Source organism: Nipponia nippon, unplaced genomic scaffold (assembly GCF_047370975.1).
Source record: "Nipponia nippon isolate SJK-2023a ecotype South Korea unplaced genomic scaffold, ASM4737097v1 scaffold_11, whole genome shotgun sequence".
Lineage (NCBI taxonomy): Eukaryota > Metazoa > Chordata > Aves > Pelecaniformes > Threskiornithidae > Nipponia > Nipponia nippon.
This window is the reverse complement of record NW_028262302.1, coordinates 5,358,346-5,378,724: the sequence shown is the minus strand read 5'-3', so window position 1 is coordinate 5,378,724 and position 20,379 is coordinate 5,358,346. Positions and strand designations below refer to the sequence as shown.

The window sequence follows — 20,379 nt, the reverse complement described above, 5'->3', positions numbered from 1 at the left end:
GGAGGCGCCCGAGGCAGGCGAGCCCGGCGGCACCCTCCCGCCCCTGCCCCCCGGCAGCGCCCGCCGCTCCCGTAGGGACCGGTCCCGGGCCTCCCGCCGCACTGCGTTAGGGCGGAGGAGCCCTTGGGGGGGGAAGGGGGGGGAGAGGGGCCCGCGCTGCCGGGCCGGCCCCTCAGGGCGCCGCGCCCCGGTTGGGCACCCAGAGACTCCCGCCCCGCTCGGCCGCGGAGCAGCGCTTCAGCCCGCCGCTCCGGGTCCCGCTGCGGGGCTGGGGCGGAGGCACGCAGCGCCCCCCCGCCACGGAGGGTCGGGGGCTCCGCGGCGGGGCAGAGGCGGCCCCCGCTGCCGGTAGGGACGCGGTAAGCGCCCACGCCCCCGGCGGAGGCCGTTGGGCTGGCTCCGCCTCCCGCTCTCCCGGTGGCACGTTCCATTCCCCCCGCGGGGCAGTTCCTCCTCCCTGCGCCGCGGCGGCCCTCCTCCCCCCGCAGGAAGAGAGCGCGGCGCCGGCGGCGCGTTCATCCCCGCCCCCCTGCGGGCTGGGTGGTAGGGCCCACGCGGCGCCGGGCGGGAGGGGGCCCGGCCCGCCTCTCCCCCCTCGCGCCCCTGCCCGCCGCGCCGGGCGGTGGTAGGGCCCGCTCCGCCCCTCGTCCCCCCCGGCGGCGGCGCGGGTGGTGCGTCCCGGCAGCAGCCGCGTCCCGGCCGGCGCCCGCCCCCTCCGCCTTGTCATTGATGTTGTTGTTTTTGTCGCAGGAGCCGGAGGCGAGGCCGGGGCCGGGGCCGCCGCCTGTGGCCGCCGCCGCAGCAGCAGCAGCGGGGCTCGGGCCGGCGCCAGGCATGTCGGTGTGCGGGGAGGCGGTGGGCGCCGGCTCCCTGCCCAGCGAGCTGGTGGTCCACATCTTCTCCTTCCTGGCGGGCCCCGACCGGCTGCGGGCCTCGGCCGCCTGCTCGCACTGGCGGGAGTGCCTCTTCTACCCGGCCCTCTGGCCGCGCCTCCGCCTCAGCCTCCGCGTCTCGCCGGCCGAGCGCCCGCGCCTCGAGTTCCTCATGCGCAAGTGCGGCTGGTTCGTCCGTGAGCTCCGCGTACAGTTCGCCGCCGACAACTACCCCAGCGGCGGAGGGGGGGCGGCGGCGGCGGCGGCGGGAGAGGGCGCCGCGGCGGCGGGCGACGGGGAGGCGCCGCCGCTGTGCCCGCGCTGGCTCGACCTGCTGAGGACCTACCTGGAGCTGGTGCTGTGCGTCCTGAGCAGCGTCCGCAACAACAGGTACGGCCGCCGGGGCGGCGGGGGGGAGAGGGCCGCGCCTCGCCCGGCGGGAGCCCGAGGGAGGCGGCGGGGGCAGGCCGGCGCCGGGGCCGGGGTCCGGCCGCTTCCGCGGGCGGCAGCGACGCCCGAAGCCGGCAGCGGCGCCTGTGGGTGACCCGCGCCGGCCGGGTCCCGCCGGGGCTGCGGCTGCGGGGCCGCGGGCGGGGGAGGGACCCGGGCGGCCGGGCTGGGCCACCGGTGCGTGCGCGGCGGCTGCGAGCCGAGCAGGAGCGGCGGCGCGGCGCTGCGGGCTGCCTGGGGTTTGTCCTGTTCCGCCGTTTGACGGAGAGCACGAAGGCAGGCGCTTCGCCGGGCAGCGGCTGGTCGGTGTGCGGAGCGGGTGTAGCTGCCGTGACGGAAACCTCCTCGTCCTTGCGAAGGCAGGGGAATGCCGCTCAAGTGGAGTAAGCGACAGCGGGGAGTTTGAATTTGGTGCCTAGCAAGGCCCCTGTCTCACTTTAAAACGTAAGCCTTACGACAGATAGGCTTCAGACCTCTTATGCACGATTGAAAAAATAATTAACGTCATGAGAAATTAGTAGGGGGGTTAAAATTACAGCAGTGGTGTTTTTCTGGAGGGAGAGGGACGGAGTACTGCCCCGATAAAATACTTCCATCTTTCCAGCTATGAGGGGTTTTGCCGTTGAAAAGCTGAGCTTTCATGCCGGCTCTCGTGTTACCTGCTAAACTGAGATGTGACCCGGCTTTAACTAGGAGGAGGCTTTTGTGTGTGTTTGTTGAAAAAAAATACTTCAGTCGTAGGACTTTCTTGACCAAATTGAATTTAAGTGATAGCAATCTTTCCCTGTGGTTTGGATTTAAGATGCGTTTAGATCCTGCTTTTTCACAGACTTACTTTGGCTGGTTAGATCATTTCCTCAGGTTGGAGTTCTGTAAAACGAAAATGCTTGCGTTCTCTTTACCGTGTGCGGGTGTGATCAAGATAAATATCTTTTAAAAAAAGATAAGAATCAGGTATCCTAATACATGGCCTCTAGTCAGCACCTAGGACAGGAAAGCAAGGGTATTCCAGTTAGGTTATGATATGTTTGGAAAGCCATGCAGATTTTAGGATAGGAAATGGTTAATATTATTTCCCCTCTGTGTGCGTATAGCTTCACCTATCAAGGGAAAAAAAAAAAGCGGCAAGTATTTCAGAGCATCTTTAGTATGAGTTAAACCTTGTGGATGGCCTTTGGAAAACTGTCTGCAACTCGGTCGTGGTCTGGTCACTGCCCCTCTTTGATTCCAGGGATTAGAGAGTAGTTTGAGGCCTTCCTTGCGTCTTTATTTTGAATTGTAGCAAGCGAACTTTAAATGTAATTCCTCGTCGGTTTGAGATGAATGCAAACGTGGTGTGTGAAGTCTCGCTTTCAGTTCCTCTGCTCTGTTGTGCCCAGCAGGTACTTCCTGTGGTGCAACTGCGATGGTCTGGCCGAGAGTGACAAACCTGACTTCTGAAAACGGCTCCTTGCTCCCAGCTCACCTTTATCTTAATTTATTTCTTGCCCTCTGAATCCTCAGTGTGCGAATCGTGATCATCTGTCTTGATCCGTCTTCTCTTGCCTTTAACGAGCTTTCACTTAACTGTTGAATCTTTGGGAAATCCAGCTAATGTCATAAGCGGAAAAAATGTTGAAGCGATGTTTGTGATTATCTGATCTGAGACAAATATCACTACGTGGACTTGGAACCTTAAAATAAATAGTATCTGCAGGAGATGTTGCCTGGGGGTTTCGTTGGATAAACTAGAATGTTTCCCCCCGCCCTCCCCCCACTAAAATATGAGGCTGTCAAAATTAAAAGTGTTGTGAGAAGGCTTTTGGTACACTTTTGCGTTTGAAAAAGATTCATTCTCCATGGCCTTGTCTGAAACTTGTACAAGGACACTTGCTTTCTAAAGTTCTTTTTTCAGATTCTGTATGCATGGTGTAGCTCAGGACTGCAGTAAAATACTGCATAGAAGTAGTTGTTTCTCCAGTACCTGTTCTCTGGTAGATTAGTATAATTTCGGTAAGCCAGAGGTGAAAAGTTACCAACTTTGACAGGATTTTGCATTACTGTGCTTTTTTGCCGTCTTCAAATAATTTGCATGCTGCTCTCTTGTTTTGAAATGAATAATGTATGACTGGGGAACACAGGGTACCTGCTTATTAAGGCAGGCTTTTTTTTTAATGAGCATTTTTAAAAAATGGGGGGGGGGGATTTACATTAAACACTTGACTTTTTATTCAGATTTACTTCCTGACTAGATTCCTTTTTTCCCTTGGACAGACAAGGTTTTTAGTTTATTTTGATGTATTTTTTTTTGCTTGCAAGGTAACTACCGATAACTGATTGGTTTGCATGTAGAATGTTGGTTTTTAGCTCTTTACTAAGTAGAGTTTTGAGACTGAAATGAGGTGGGAAGAGCATTAACATATGTCAAATTGCTGCTTAGTTCTTACTGTGACCGCATGTCTGAACTGGAGGCTTTGTCACCTGCCTGATGCCTAGTTTTGTCTAAGGAATGACCACAGTCCAGTCACTTTCTCTGCTTCTGCTTGTTCATCTGTAACTCAAGGATAATTACCAATTCCTTCTTGTGTTTGCCATATGCCATTGTACATGGGATAGCTATTGCAATTTCCAAAATAACAGAAACAACAGCGTTTTTAACTTCTATGGTGGCTGAATGACTGTAAATGCGCTCCTTTTGGAATTAGGTTTAAAACAGGATGGTTCTTTCATAACTCCTGTCAGCCCTCCTGATAGCTTTTTGGCAGAGAAGTTCTTTGAACTTCCATCTTACACTTCAGAACTGGGGAGGAAGAAATCTACTTTTGTGAAATGGTATGCTGTTTCTTAACTGTGTAATCTTGTTGTAGACTTTTAAGTCTAGTATTAAACAATACAGTAACACACCACCACCCCCCTCCTTGCAGGGAAAAAAAATGTTCTTTAGATGGCTCTAGAATTCCTTGAGGACTTACAATACTGCAGGACCTAAGAAAAGTAATGACTAAAAGTAATGCAATTTTTAGATGCTCTCTTGGGTAAAGGAGAATGATGTGTATTTTTGGTAATAAAAACGCTTTCTGTACAACATAAAATTGCCAATTTCTAAGCAAATCTGCATGTTAAGTCTCTAGGAAAATATTTCGGAGTGACCTTTGCTAATTCTGATGGAATTAAGGAAATAACTACTTGTCCGCAACTTGGTTTAAAAACAACTGATAATATTCTGACAAGTATTACTGCTGGCAGCCAGTTATCATCCAAAAAGGTACATTCCAGGTCTGTCGCATATTTGAGGTAGAGCTCAAGTCGCCATAAACTTTATTTTGTGGGTGGCAGCATATTACTCCCAAAATATTGCTTAAAAAGCGCTGGGACCATGATGAGCTCTAAAAATCTGTAATTTATTTAATTAAAAGGTACTAAAGTAGTGTTTATAGTGATCCGTAACTTTTCCATCAGCTGTTATGTTTATGACAGTAAATGAAGCAAAATAACAAAGTATATTATTGTTTAAACAGTTGATGTTCTACTTCCTAATAAAGGAAAAAAAAAAAGGATGGGTGGGCATAATGTTCTGTAACAATATCAGGAGGGACAAGTTGTTTCTTAGTGGCACTTAAGAGATCCTAGTAATCTGCACCTTCTCAAATTGATCTTCTAAAACTAAGTTCTGGAAGGCAGGTGGGAGGGCGACAAACTTTCTGTGAGTCATTTCAGTGCATTCAGCAGCTAATAAGCAACTGCTGATCATTCAGTAGGAAAATTCTGTGTTCTTTTACGTAACTCTGAAATCCCAAAGTATGGTCTCTCCTCTAGCTGCTTACAAAGGAAGATAGGAAGGTAGTGATTCCCTCACCCCACCCTTTCCTTTGCCGTACGTTAATTTGTATGACTTGTTTGATCTTTGCTGTGGAAACAAAAATGCAGGTTATAGTAAAAGTGTGGTATCTTGGTGAAGTATGGTATCTATCTTGGAGTTGCCAAAAATTGGTGAATCGCTCAAAGCGGTAGACTGCATCTGTATTTGAGGTTTTTTAATGACTCTCTTCTATTGGTCTGAGCAGGCAGCTGAAACTGGCAAAAACTAGTATAATAATACAATATGTGCCTTATCACGTTGCTCATGTTGAACGTAAGCAAGGCCATTTTGTTCTTTTTCCATTGGGTGTTCAAAAAGACCAACCAAAACTGAAGATGGAGCCTAGTAATAAGCTTATTACTTTTAGTATGCTTTTTGAGCTAGTGGAAAATAAATGGTTTAGAAATCCCCCCCAAAACACATGTTCTTCCCCAGCTGTGTGTGTATGGGTACTACATAGGATTAAGATGCCATTATGACTTTTAGCAAAAGATGACAATTAACTTCTAAATAACTTCATTTAAATGGCAATCACTTTACTGACTCTCTGAAATAAAGATGTGAGCTGAATGCCACAGACGTTATATGACACTGCAAATAGTAGCAAAAATCTGATATTTGTGTTGAACTGTGATCACATTTGTTGATGGTAATAACTGTGCTGTGACTGGAAAAATAATTGGATGTTTTCATTGCTTAAGTTTTGAGGCGGAGAACTTTTCCATGCGTCTCTGTAGCGTATGAAATGGTAGTCAGATAGATGTAGTAAAAACGTGTGGGATACTCGTAAATACTGTTTCATGTGTCCTGTAGTTCGGCGGCTCTAAAATTAATAGCTGCCTACAGTAGCATTCATTGCGGGTATGAGGAGCACAAAACAAGACTTGCGTGTGATGTGAATACGCAGGTGATTCAAAATCGTTCTGAAGATTGCATTTTGTCTCTTAGGTCTCAGAATTAAGTCACTGAGATCAGAAGATAAAAGCTTAATTATAGCATTGGCTCTGAACACTGCCTTTCACACCAGGTGGAGATTTCTGCTGCTTTCCCTGTCATACCAGACTATCTCTAACAGCTTTTGAGGAAGGAAGAGCCCAAAATACTCGGTGGTGGTGCCAGTGTCTTCAGATTTCCCTGCCAAGCTTATTCTTCAGTATGATCAGGCATTGTCTTAGTCACATTTATAGAATATTGAGCATGTGGTCAGGGCTCAGTTTATATTAACGTATCTTTAGTACAGTAGTCCTGCATTTAAAAGGCTAAATGTTAAATTGTTAGAATTTCTGAAACAGTTGTAGAATCTATGTGTTTTGCTCTAGTAGTTGTCTGACTCAATATGAAGCTTGTGGATCTTGCTATTACGTTGTGTTCACCTGTAGAAGAAAAGTAGCAGGTTGCAACAGTGGATAGATTTCAGGAACCTAGTGTGCGGTTCTTGAATACAGGAGCTTCAAAACAGGTAAATTATGACTTACGGTAGATACTGACTGGAGACTGCAGTTCATACTTACTCAAAAAACGTAAAACTTGATTACTTCATATTTCTCCCCCTCCCTCTGCTTCTTGGTAGAATATCAGCTCATGCTGTGGAGGTTAGTGAACTGGCACCAGAGCTTCCCTACGCTTTGAGCATTGTAATTGTATTGCATTTTCCTCGAAGCTGATCTGAAATATTAGCATATTATTTGTAAGCCAGCAGAAATAAGGATTTATGTAACTCACTTAATTGTCAGCCACAGGTTAATTGGCATCTACTGTTTAAGATGAATTTAACTCATATATCCATTTGTGATGAAACTGGAGTTTCTGCCATGTTAATTATCGAGTGCAGACTAGTCCTTGCACGTTAGGAGGAAATCTAATTTATAGCATGTATAAATAAAAAAGCGTTGACCTGAAACTTAGTCAGTTAAAAAAATAAAAATCTTAAAAGTAAATGCCACACAGCTACTCTAAAACTGCAGTCATTTTCCTGTCTCTTGCTTGATCTTTTTTAGGAATAGAAAAGATGCAAGTTGGAGAAATAAACTGTACCAGGGACTGTCTAGCACACCGAGTCATGTCCAGCATAAACTTAGAGGTTCTTCTTTCACTTCTTTTTAGGTATCCCTTCTAAAAATTAAAATTATATGTCATGGTGGACCACTAATCCTCTTCTGGTCACTGATGGGAAATATTAGAACAGCTTCCCCTACTTTGGTATAACAGAAATTAGACGCTGATCGGGGTGTGGGGAGCTTTTGATTTTCCTGTCTGAGGTTTGCGTTGCCTCGATTGAGGCAAGTTTGGGCTCCCGTTTGTAACCCAGCTGCAATACGTAAGTGCTCAGACAAGGTTGTTTGTGGTTGCGTTCTACTTGGGCATTAAACGCAGCGTTAAATGTTAAAAGGAGTAGGTGTTTGATGTTTTCATCTGTGACACTTAACACACATGTTCCAAGGATTAAAAAGTGCGTGAAAGCACTGCTAAAAGTTTTCTTTATGGCACTGGCCTGCTGAAAATACTCCTGTGGTGACTGAAAACTGGCATTTGCTTTTACAGCTGGATTCAGCAGTTCGTGTAGTCCTCTTCCCCTTTATACTTCAGTCTCATTTTCTGTAGTTCCATATGTGCCTGTATTCCAGGATGTTTCAGTAGGATGTTTCCCAAAACAGGCTATGTGTTCCATGTAATAAGGTGTTCTTATTGCCTGTGTTTGTCCTATCCAGAATGATTCCTCACAGTGTTTTAATTTTGTGTACAGATTCCTTTATATTTTGTCATTTCACAGGAACCTCCAGAAGTTAAGTCTCTTCGGGGATATTAGCATTCTGCAGCAACATGGAAGTATATCAAATACATACCTCGGCAAGGTTGACCCTGATGGCAAGAAGATTAAGCAGTAAGTTATATTTGTAAATGATCAAATACATTAAAATAATAAAAACAGATAACAGAACACTGGATTTTCATGCCTGAAATACATGACTGAGAAAGCTTTACGTTTTTGAATAGGATGAGGATCTAAATTCTTAAATTGAGTTGATTTCTGTTCCTACTATTTACCTGAAGTAGTCTGGTTTGTGGCTTTTTTTTTTCTCCCTTCTCAGCAGGGTGAGAATCCTTTCTTTCCTCTTTTCATTGTGTTCTAGAAACAATATTATGTTAGTGGTACAAAAGGGGAGGAGGGATGGGGGGTTGTTACCAGCACCTCTATTATTGCTGTACATGAAAAAATTAGAAAAGGAAGTAATCTGTTGTATTTCCCAAGAATTGAAGAGATGTAGCAAGTAAACTTGAAACGAGAACATAAACACAATCAACTTATTTCAAGTTGCATCTCAAAACTAGGTTATGTATTTGCAGAATTCCTGGAAGATCATAGCTCACAATGTGCTTGTTTAGTTTGGAGGTGTATTTTAGCTTGCCAGATCTACATTACGGTACAGTCCTTGAATGCTTATAATCAGAATAGCTAGTTCTTCTTTGGAAAAGGTTAAATACAGTGTAAAAAGCTACTGACTTCTGGAATAAATTACCACAGAGGAAGTGATGCCAAGTTAACTGTTTTAGCAGTTCTGCTAAAACTTTCCATATAGATAAAACCTGAATACCATCATTTTAATCTGTGTCAGTTTAAACATCTTTCTTCCAGGAGCTTGGGAGTGGAATAAGTACAGCTACTTTAGACCTTTACTATTATTTTTTACAGTCGTTTTAGAACTAGTGCAGGTATGTTACCAGATCAATGTGTGTATGTGAACACAACCATTGAACTAAATGCTTGGGCCTGACTTAAATTTGCAAAACAGTGCAAATACAGATGTGTGTCACATACTGTGTCTTTGTCATCCATTATGCTTAGAATGCAGAACTTAGAGCGCTTTGGGATTCTATTTAACCTATGTCCTGTAGTGCTGAGTGCAGGTAAAAGGCTGATTTGGTAAAAGCTCCTTTTTTCGTATGCTCTGTTGTGAAAACATAAATATATAAGCAAATCTTTGCCAAGGGGCTTGAAGAGAGCCATCTAAGCAGATATTTACTCAGCTGAGTGCATGGTTAAACATTTATTCAAACAAATAACAAAATTTAAGTATGTATATTTCAGAGCCATAAACCATTCAAAGCTTATTATCTAATTTGAAGTTAGTCTTTTAGGTGAATATTGACTTCTGCACGTTTTGGACTGAGCAAATAAATGCTACCTCTTTTTTGTCTGTTCAGTTTTGGTGGGCTTTTTGCTAAAATAAAACAATGTATTTGAAACTTGCTAGTCTTTTTCTAAATGAAAGGAAAGCTGGCAGTGTTTTATTCAGTGTTGTCAAGTTCATCAGCACTAGCAGCAGATTTACTTCAGGAATTAAATCTTTATGGCTCCTTAGTCTTGTCTTTTGCACTTGGGGTTTGCAGCAGTTAAGTTGCAAAACATGGATACTAATAACTAACACTGAAAGATATGGAGCAGCCTTTGGAGACAGCCTTATTGGTAGCTGCGGATTTTTGGAACCCGTATGGTGATAAACCTTACTGGCTGTTTCAGGAACTTCCTGCAATTAAAGCAGTCAGGGAAGAAAATGTGACGCTTCCTTAAGTCTGTGGCATTCAGCTGGGTGTAACAGACTGTGGGTAAAATCTCAGCTAGCACAGAACCATTAGAACGCTCCCCCAGGTTAAGACTAAGGCTTTGGGTTGTGTTTTCAAAAATGTACTTTTTCAGTGATCAGCATGGGTTTTTAATGCTTGTTCTTTTTCTGTATAGCGTATGTGTCCCTGCTTATTTTCTAAAATTCTCTTTACAACTTATTTCATTACTGTTGGGAAGCTCAGCATAAACAATACATTTATCTTGAGTTGAACAAAGGGTAATTGTTTAAAATTTTGGCTTTCTGAAATCTGCTTCCCGTGATTGATCCGTGTGGTTCAGATAGTTTGGTTCCAAAAGAACCAGTTTAGCAGCCTCTGTTATTAAACAAAACATTTTGATTGATAGTATTTAATTAAACGAACAGGCTCCATATGGACCTTATTAATATGTTTGTTTCCTGCCCAGGGCCATTGATGTGCTTCGGTACTGGTCAGGACTGTTGCTTGGGCTTCAGCAGTAACTCAGCCTGCCTAGTCAGGCTTCGGTCTGTCCTCTGGCTGAAAGCGCCATTTGGGCCACTAATTGTGAAAGTAATTTATTTTGAGTTTTTTGTTTTTTAAATAGTTTGCTCCAGTATGATCGTTTGTAGGTTTCGGGTTGATGGTGAACATCCCATAATTGCTGCTTACAGGGAGCAGTGGGGACTGATTAAGTACACTTGTTGAGGCATCACTAGGTTATGTTGGTTTCCGGCAAGTGCTGAGCTCTGCTTATATTTTGTGTTATACTTACTAAACTTCAGGTTTATAAGCGAGCTTTAAGATGACTGTGTGTAAGTTAGGATAAATGTTGTGCTACAGGCTAGGCAGTTGAAGTAAAAGTTAATATGATAATAAAGTAGGTGTTAATTCCCAAGAATTCACTTAATGTGTCTAAATTTCTAGAACACAGTTCAGACTGTTTTTGCAAACTCCGGTTAGATGCGGTCTATTTGTGAAAAATAGGATGTACATAAGAATTTGCAGGGGAGCAAAAACCCCTGTTAGGGTGTTTGAAACACTTACTTGAAATATGTTAAAACTAATGGCATGTGGTTTGTATTGTGCTTCCTGTCTGACCTTATATAAAGCAGGTATTAAAAACAGTGCAAAACTGATCACTATTAAATATTCTCTATTGACATGTTTGATCTCTTTTTATTAAATTGGCAAAGAACTGCGGGAAGGTGGCTGGAAAGTTTTCTTAGGACCTATGGGTTGGTAGACTGTCAGCACAAATCTAAATACTTGTATAAATACTTTGGTGCTTGCACTAAAATGTTGATGTGTAGATAGCATTAAATCGGTATCTCTCTTTTAAAAAGTTACTTAGTGCGATTCCCACAAGGAAGAGGAAGAAAACCCACCCTGCAGCTGCAGAGTTCTGTATCATGTTTCTTTTCATTAAGTTGTGCGAGCACTAGAACAGTACTCGTCTGAGCTTAGATGTTTAAGTCGTATCGGAAACAATTTAAACAGATTTTTAGTGCAGTGAGGTATATAGATGGTAGTATTCTACTGAGCATCTCAATATTGATTTGTCATCTTTTCAATTGTTCTGTAAAATATTGCAAGCACTATTAAGACTGGCTATTTGGACTATCACAACATAAACTGTACCGTTGCTGCAAGCATGACAGCACCTTTCGTAGGTGTGTATGGTGAGAGGGGGGAGGGAGGAGTCTTTGTTCATTGGAAGAAATCAGAGAGGTTCGTGTGGTAGACCCTTTTTCTTTGGCGGGTTGTCAGAGAATCTGCCTTCAATTTAAGCATTGGTAGGAATAATTATGAAACAAACATTGCCAGGATCAAACAGGGCTCATCTGAACTGTAAAAGAATTTAGGAATAAAATAGCAAAACTACACTATCTGTGACTCTTGACCTGTTGTTTAAAACTGCGTTTAATTTGCGTCACAGTTACCAGTCCTCAGTTTAAAAAAAAAAAAAAATTCAGAGAAGATCTGGAAGAACTGAAGTCTTTAAACGTGATGACTATACTAGGCAAAACCTTAGGAACTATTCTGAGGTGTGTAATAGATAAATACAATAACCGCACTAACTTTTCCACTGAGAAAGAGAAGTCAGGCCTTGCAAACCCAGTACGTTCTTAGGAGAAGGAAGAAAGCACGTGCAGGCAAGGGAGAGGATGAATAAGGATTTGCAGAGGGAGAGGATGAATAAGGATTGATCTTTTAACTTTCTTGCAACAGAAGGATTATGGGGCATCGAAGGTAGTAGGTGACAGGTTCAGAGCAAGCAAGAAGAGGGGGGAATCGCACTGCAGAGTTCTTTATTATTGGATGTTACAGCTGCTAAAAGCTTACTTGATAAATTTGTAGAAGTGAGGTCCCTGAGGGTTACTAAATACAGAAAGCCACCTCTGGCTGAGGAGGTCCGAGTTACAAGTTTTTGGAAACTGAGGAGATAATTTGAGAAATATCCCTATGTGCTTTCCTTGTTCTGTCACACTTCAGGCGTTTGTGTTTCTCTGCTGTCAGTCAGGATGGTGGGCTCAATAAGCCTTTAATTTTATCTGGACATTATCTCGATTAAAGATACGTGGATGAGAATAATAACGTTGTAACGTTGTTTTGCTTAGATGCATAAAATATACAGATATTCATAACAATAAAGGAAAAAGTGTTCTGTGCAAAACATTACCTGATTTGAGGCACAAAGATTTCTGCAAATTTTGTACTGGAGGTGTTTATATCTTATTTCTTGGCATTTCATGGAACTGTCACAGCCTGGCTCAACTGCTTCCCTTAAATGCTGATCTTTCCTTCTGGCTGACCAGGGTTTGAGGTCAAACTCTCATCCACACAGGTGTCCCAGAATGTATATGCTCAAAGAACACTTTGCCGTCTGGGCAGGAGGACTCTTTGGGGCCTTAGCAGCTGTGGGATGAAGACTGGAAAAATATTTATTTGGAGAAAGTTTGTAGAGTTTGACTGTACTATTTGAATTTAGTATTCAAAGTCTTATCATAAAATACTTCTGTTGCCTTCCTGAATTAAATATCTAACTTAAAGAACATACCTTCATTAAAAAAAATAAAGGGGTAGGAGAGGTGGGATGCATCAGAATAAGTGCATAATAATCATACAGCGTAATAAATGGCATGAGGATTCTGGCAGTGCCAGAATCATCTGGCACTGATAATCTGAGATCGAAATGTTACCAGGTCAAAGTTGTTTTGGTAAAACTTGAACATGTTGACACTTGAAAATCCAGTTAGCTGTACATTCAAAATTATTTAAAAGATATTCATATATGTTTGTTCTTTACCCTTTAATGAGCAAAGTCAAGCAAGTAGTTTCAGATCATTCTAACTTATGTTCAAAGTCAAGTTTCTGCAACCTTTCATTGAAAACGACTTTTTTTTTCCATATTGAGTTTGCAGTTCTGGAGAGGTTAGCAAATATGAAAAGCTGTTTTTAAAAACAACCACGTTTTAAAAGCATTGCAGGCTTTCTTATTTGCATAACCTTAAAATGTATGTGGGAGGGTGTTAAATACGTGCTGAGAAATACATGAAATGAAGGTTCATAGCGTGCCACTGTTTTTTGAAAGACAAAGTACATAATTTTTCTCAAGATAGTTTACAGTTTTAACCTTTTAAGTGCAGTGAAGGTTGTATTGCTGTGGGAGGTCTGCAGAGTCAGCTTCTAACATTTGTAGTTCACAAGAACTGTCATAATAGCACCTTCCTGCAGAATAAGACCATAAATGAAAGAAGAATAATTCTCAAAGAAAAAAAATAGAATGGTATGCAATTGGTAAGACTAAACCATGTTTAATAGGATCATTGTCTGTTTTGTTTACTTGCAGAATCCAGCAGCTGTTTGAAGAGATATTAGGCAATAGCAGGCAATTGAAATGGCTGTCTTGTGGGTTTATGCTGCAAATAGTAACTCCCACATCGTTGTCCTCCTTATCAAACCCCATAGCCAACACCATGGAACATCTGAGCTTATTGGACAACCACATCCCTGGTAATACCACTCTTATCACTGCAGTTGAATTGGAGCGCTTTGTGAATCTGCGTTCGCTCGCTTTGGATTTCTGTGATTTTACAGCTGAAATGGCAAGAGTCCTGGCTGACAGCAACCACGTGCCTTTGCATCGACTGTCTCTCCTGGTCCACAGTGTTTCCATAATGCACAAGTCATTGGACAGTATGCCAGAAGATGAGAATTGGAAGGCGCTGACTCGCAACAGCACTAATCTTCGGGTCTATATAATGGCTTTTGATGTCAAGAGTGATGATATGTTAAGGATTCTTAAGCCCAGTATCCCCCTAGAGAGGATTCACTTCGACAGCTACATCACTTGTGTTTCAGGGGCTGTTGTTGACCTCATATCCAGGCAGTATGACAAGTTCCTCACTCACTTTATACTAATGAATGATGTGATAGATATGTCTGGCTTCCCAGATCTTAGCGACAACCGGAATGAAGATCCACTTGTCTTATTAGCCTGGAGGTGCACAAGACTGTCTCTCCTAGCTGTTCATGGTAGGTAATACATAGCATGGGAAGAGGATGTGACTTTGAAATACTTAAAACACTTCAGCCTTTCTGATCATAATGTGTTTTAGTAGAGTGGCGTTCAAAAGTCTGCTGCACAGTTGCTATATATGCTGTTGTACCTTATACTGGTATTTTCATGTTTGAAAATATGAAGGTGTTTATTGTGTATGAGTTCTAAACATACTTGTAGCTTCCTAATTTCTATTGAGAAGTCATGTATGATTTTATTAGACTGCTCACAGAAATGAGGATAACTAAGAACTGAGCATTCCAGGAGGCTTATCCTGAAAGCAGTCTGCACTGTGCAGTTTCTACTAAGTGGCTGGTTACATGAACGTGAACACGTTTGCTGTTTTACTGTGAGCTCATATGCTGGCAAGATTAGATGATTTTGCTTCCTGTTTGTAAATAACTTGGATTAAGTGCCCCAAGGCTGAGGGGAGGAAGTCTTTTACCTGTTTGGTAAGACTTTGCCAGCAGATGAAAGCTGAAAAATACAACGTGGAGGAGGTTGCCTCGCTGAGTGCATTGGTTTCACCAGTAATACCAGAGCAAGGTTTATCCCACCTATTTATTTGCCATATAACTGCAAATAAAAAAAAGTGTGCTTTTGTATTCAGCTCTCTCATCAGTACAGTACTTGCTAGAAGTTACAGTTGTTTGGCAAATTTTAAGGCACCCGAAACTGAAATAATTGAGAATAGTTCTTTTTGTTTGTGCTGGAATCGGCTTACGAAGACCAAGTTTGCCGATGCATGAAGGAGTTAAGTGATGACTCTGTATTGTGTTGCATAAGAATGAATGCTGATTTCCTGAGGCTGCTTGGGAGGGTAAATCTCCAGTCATTCAGCACAAACAGGAGGGACCTTCAGCAGTGAAGGTTGTACGTTCAGATTTCTGTTGGCTGAAGTCGGAAGATCCTGCTGTATTTGCTAGAAAAAGCTTTTCCACTGTCCTCTACTGAAAAATCATGGGGGGGGACGGGACCAGTTCAGCTGTTTTTCCTTTATGGTTTCCAGGTCTGACAGATTTTGGGTGCTGGCACATGACCTTACCACTCTAAATCTGGATTTTAGCAGTTTCTTTTAACATTTGGATACAAGTTTGAGGACCTTTTAAAAAAAAAAAAATTACGTGTTGCCTTCAATTATCCTCCTACTACAGGGAAGTCCTCCAATATATTATCTAAACTTAAAAAGATGGTAAAATATCTGAACATAAGCTAGTGTAAGTATCATTTAATATCAGTGCATGTCTGTTCAGTAGAAGGTATTAGCCTGAGCATTGGGAAAGCAAACACCTTCTACAGTTCTGTCTAGCAAATGGTTGTTGCTGCATCTTCTTTGTTTGGAGAGATGCTGTCTATACCTGGGGAGAGAATGGCCAAATATCACCCTTGCTCTGATGTTGGGATTCAGATTCTGTCCCCTCCTTGTCTCTCCTCCTTGCAGCAGAACCTAGCTAAGCTGCTTATAAATGCCTCCTGATCTTTTTTTAAGCTGTGAATATGACTCCTCTGGTACTATAGCATAAGCATCTTTCTTCCAGTGTAGCAACTATGAGAAGAACGTGACTAGGAAGAAAGATCTAGAATGCTGTGATGCTTCAGTACAGTGTCTTAGCCTCACACTTGTATTTTCTGAGGTCTACCAAATAATGGTTTCTGGTTCCACTTGTCATATTCTTCATGATACTCTCAAGCTTCCTTCAGGAAAAAATGGTGGTTTTCTTCAAGGTTCCATAATTTGCCTTTTATGTAAGTGCTCAGGTTTCTTCTCCTGTCTCCTAAAGTGGTTATTCTTCAGTTTCCAATACTTCTCAGGATTTTTGGTTTTCTCTCTTTTGCTATTCGTTTGCTCTGAAAAAGGCTTTGATTTACATACAGTTTTGGCTGCCACTTGTCACTGACCAAAAGAGGAGGGGGAAAACATACCCTAAGGACACTCTTTTCCTTGGGTCCCTCGAGATTCTCTTTTGTCTTTTGTGGGAAGTCATATCATCTTTCCACCAAGGCAGCATCTTCAGGAGCAGAGGAAAGCTGATTGAAGGATATTAAATACATTCTTGCAGAATGAAGGAAGGGTGTGAAGAGCGTGTGGTCGTTTGGGGTGGCATGGGAACAGTGGGATAGTCAGAGTGGTATGATCTGGCACTGTGAATAAAAAGCACAGCCCTTCTATGGGGGTTGAAGCTTTTTTTTCCCTCCCCCCCCCTCCTCCTCAAGAGGATACTTCATGTGGATTTTCAAGACTTTGTCTTGTAAACATGTTGTGTTACCTAGGAGATTCTCGGTTTTATTCTGTCCACGAGCAAAATGAAAGTTGAAATTTTTACTAGCAAGGAAAAACCAATTATGGTGTGCCCATGGTGAATTTGTTGTTCTGTGATACTTGTAGTGAAGTGATCATTCCCTGTTGCCTCTCAGTACTTAGCTGGGCAGAGGCTTTTTGGCTGCTGGAAGGTTACTGAGAAACTTCAGGCAAAACTTTGGAAAGGAAAGTTGATTTAAAATGAGATTAAGTTGAGAATAAGATGGTTGTTCCAGAGCGTAGAGGATCTGACCGTGAAAACTTCTAGCAAAAGCCATGTACCTGAACCACAAGGACGGTACAGGGGACTTGACCACGGTTGTTGTTCCCTTTATTCTTGCACTTTCTGTCAAGGATTTCTTTGGTAAGTTCCTTTATGATCAAGATGACTGGAAGGTGTTGTGAGCTCCTTCAAATCCTCATATAGGGGGGTGTCATCGTACAGGTGGGTACGATGACAGGTGGGTTCCATTGGGTGTAATGTCCTACAGCCTTATTGACAGCTTCATCTTCTGTGGACAGTTGTGCTGGAGGTGAGGTATCAGCAGATGAAAATTGTGGAAATTCATGCATTCCTAATGGTTAATGTACCAGAAGAGAGGCATACGGATGTGTGCAGGCTTCTTTGTTGAAAACCTACCCTGAGCAGCATACTTACAGGAAACCTTAGAGACAAACAGTAAGAAAAAGTAAAACAGAATGAAAAATTCTCCTTTCTTTATTACTTTGACATCGGTTTTCTTCATTCTTTAACTAGCTGTCTTATTTTGATACATTATGATGTAGAGCATGTTAACTGCGTTGTTGAAGACCAAACCACAGTTAGTTTTTATCTCTCAGCAGCTTAACTTTCCCAGTTCAAATACTGTGCAGACTGCAGCTTTACTTGGAATCTAAGTGGGCATCTCACCAAGAGGCTTAGCACCTGTGAGAGTGATGATGAAGGCAGAAATGAGCCTTTCCTTTTGCAGTGGAAGGGCTGACTTGGCAGAGCTCCCAAAAAGGGAAGTTCCCAGATCATCTGTGGTTTGCATCTGAATAAGGAGGAGCTCAGCATTTGCCTTAGCCAGGGTACAGAAAGCTAACAGGTAACTGGGGAGTAGGTGTTTTTAAAGAGGGATGCCAGTATACACTAATGGGAAGAGAGGGAAGCTTTGTAATTATGTTTAATCTCAGATAGAATAACAAGATATTTGCAGTTTGGATTTTTTTTAATACTGGTGTGAGCTATTTCCTGGAGAGGCTTCTAGTTTGTGTGTTGAGGTTTTTTTATTTGTTTGGTTTGGGGTTTTTTTGTTTTGGTTTGGTTTTTTTAAGTCTACCTCTAATGCAACAAAAGCCAACTTCGTATTTTTTTTTTTTCCTAGCACAAACGCAGTTTTAAAACAGTCCTTTTGTACATTCACTTAAAATAATTGATTACTCACTTTTTTTTCATTCTATTTATTTATACTACGAAGTAAATCACAGGAGGTTTGAAACTGTAGATATAACTTAACTTGGAGTAAAGAAGTCCACTTTTCTACAAATGGTGAAAAAATGAGATCTAGAAAAGCTTGGTCAAACTACCTGAAATATTTTTGATACTTCCTTATTTGGAATATAAAATGGGGCTTTACTACTTGCAACCAAAAAAAAAAAAATGCTGTAGGGGGATTCTGCCAGATGGAAGATGAGAAAAATAGGTTGGGAAGGATGTTGAGATGCTCTGGTATTAAGTACTGCAGTAGAAAAATGCCTTGTAGCAAAATGACAGAGCAACTTTTCTTTTTTCCCCCCCCCCTAGGTTACACAGTTTGGGCTCACAATCTTATTGCAATCGCTCGTCTTCGTGGCTCTGACCTGAAAGTTCTCGAAGTCACAGAAGAAAGCATTGATTTTGACCAAGGAGAACTGGCTGATCAGGATGTGGATCCAGTACACAATCTCATTGAGCAAGTATCTCTTGGATTGGGTCGACCTTGGCACGCAGTCATGGACATAGAGCTGCTCAGTGTCTTCACTGAGCCAACCCGTCACTTTTACAGAGAGATGCAAAGCTTCAGTGAAGGCATTTAGCTCCTTATTTACAATTCCTGTGGTTACATATGCAAGTAGGGTCCTATTATGTTTTTTCAGTAGCGTGAATTAACCCCTTTTTGTGCTGTGTTTAATCAGTATTAGCTATATAGAATTATATATGTGTATTCTACTTCTTGATCAAAGAACGTAGTCGGGTATTGGTTTAGAAGCTGAAAGTGGCAGTGTTTAGGGTTTTCACGGTTAATGGACTTGTCTACCAAACCTTACAGAGATACAGCCAAAGGCTGTCTGAGGTTGCCGGCTAACTTTACTTTTATCGAGTAACTGCATTTTGAATGATTTTACTATTATATCGGAGTTCTGTGCTCAGGAGCCAACTCTTTTTAATACCCATATCCATAGCCCAGTGGATTTCCATGCTGTCATTGTGAGCTTAATCTGGTAGCATGCTACTTAATAGGCTTAAAAGGAAGAGAAGTCTATCCAGGGCTGTTCATTGTAAGACTCTCACCTTGCTTTATTTCACGTGCAGATTCTGAAGCATGACTTAACTACCATTCTCAGCTTTTCTTGGCTGTTAAGTGGCGGTGTAAAACAGTAGCTTTTCAGGTACCCGCACTTACAGGTTCGCTCCATAAGCTGTAGTCTTTGGGATTCTTTGCAAACTCCTCCTCGTTTATGCTCATGTTCTGTCATCTTCCTTAAAAGTTAGCTTTGGGCCGAAGTTTAAAAGAAAAAAACAAGAATGTGCACTCCGATGAGGTAAAAACTAACAGCGAAGACTTCAATACAAAGGTATACACCTGCAAACAAACATTAGTCGTGAAATCCCTAGCAACCAAGTCACTGGATTTTCTCTGTCAGCGCCTGTGTCAGCTGCCAAAGAATAGATTAAAAACGAAGAAGTGCCCACATGCTGGCAGGGGCAGGCCAACTTCTGGCCAGCCAGATACTGCTAGATTGTAATATATAAGGTCGAATTTCGACCTGTGGTACACAGCTGTGCTGTGGCTCAGTCAGCAACCTCAGAACTCTTAACAAACATGCACCTGTTTCACTGTGAATAGTGAATGTAAAGGAAGGAAAGGAAACAAATACAAAGCTTGTTCTATCACAGGTATGAGCTGCTAATGATGCATGAAGAACATTCCATGAAGTATGTTTTAAAATCTTGTTATATCTGAGAGGCTTTAAAAGCCGATTTAACTGTTTCAGGGCAACCGCGGTACAGACGTGGTCTCTGTGAGACTTCCACCTGACCCCAGTTTTAAGTGGTACGAATGTTGTGCATTTAATGTTTAAAGGACAGTCTGCAATAATAAAGTAAGTGGCCAACGTGGGTGCCCAGCAGTGCTGAGACCTGGCTGCTATATTGTAAGCTTTGGAAAACACAATTTATGCAACAGATGTCCAGATATGATTCTATTTATGGAAAAAGTTTATATGTGTTTTACAAATGGTTTTACCATCTTATATTAAAATGACCTTTTGACAGGTGTGCGCTGTTTTGTCTCCAGTGAGCACATACCATGCGGATTTTATATGTACATCAGTAGAGTGAATCCACTGGCACAGTGTGTGTATATGCCAGATGTGGTGAGATTTTATCTTATAAATGTGATCAGATAAAAAAAAAAATATCCTGACAGAAAATGTAAGGAAACCAGCTGAATGTTTGAATTGATGACTGATGTTGTATGGTTTATGTTAAATGTATATTCTTTTAATCAATGAATAAAGCATTAAAAATTGA

General features: G+C 42.4%; 1 protein-coding gene across 3 annotated transcripts; it reads left to right on the top strand.

The window, feature by feature from the left end:
* Positions 1 to 538: 538 nt before the first annotated feature.
* On the top strand, positions 539 to 20,379 carry FBXO33 (F-box protein 33). 3 transcript variants are annotated; one of them, XR_015702237.1, is made up of 5 exons: positions 539 to 1,262; positions 7,931 to 8,041; positions 13,595 to 14,280; positions 17,448 to 17,692; positions 18,391 to 18,526. XR_015702237.1 is itself a non-coding variant. In XM_087747271.1 (4 exons), the coding sequence occupies exons 1-4, from the start codon at positions 835 to 837 to the stop codon at positions 18,660 to 18,662; spliced, it is 1,497 nt and encodes a 498-aa protein (XP_087603397.1). In that variant the 5' UTR covers positions 751 to 834; the 3' UTR covers positions 18,663 to 20,379. The 3 variants fall into 3 exon arrangements, 1 of the variants encoding a protein (XP_087603397.1); XR_015702236.1 differs by having other exon boundaries at positions 17,445 to 17,692; XM_087747271.1 differs by lacking the exon at positions 17,448 to 17,692 and having other exon boundaries at positions 751 to 1,262; positions 18,391 to 20,379.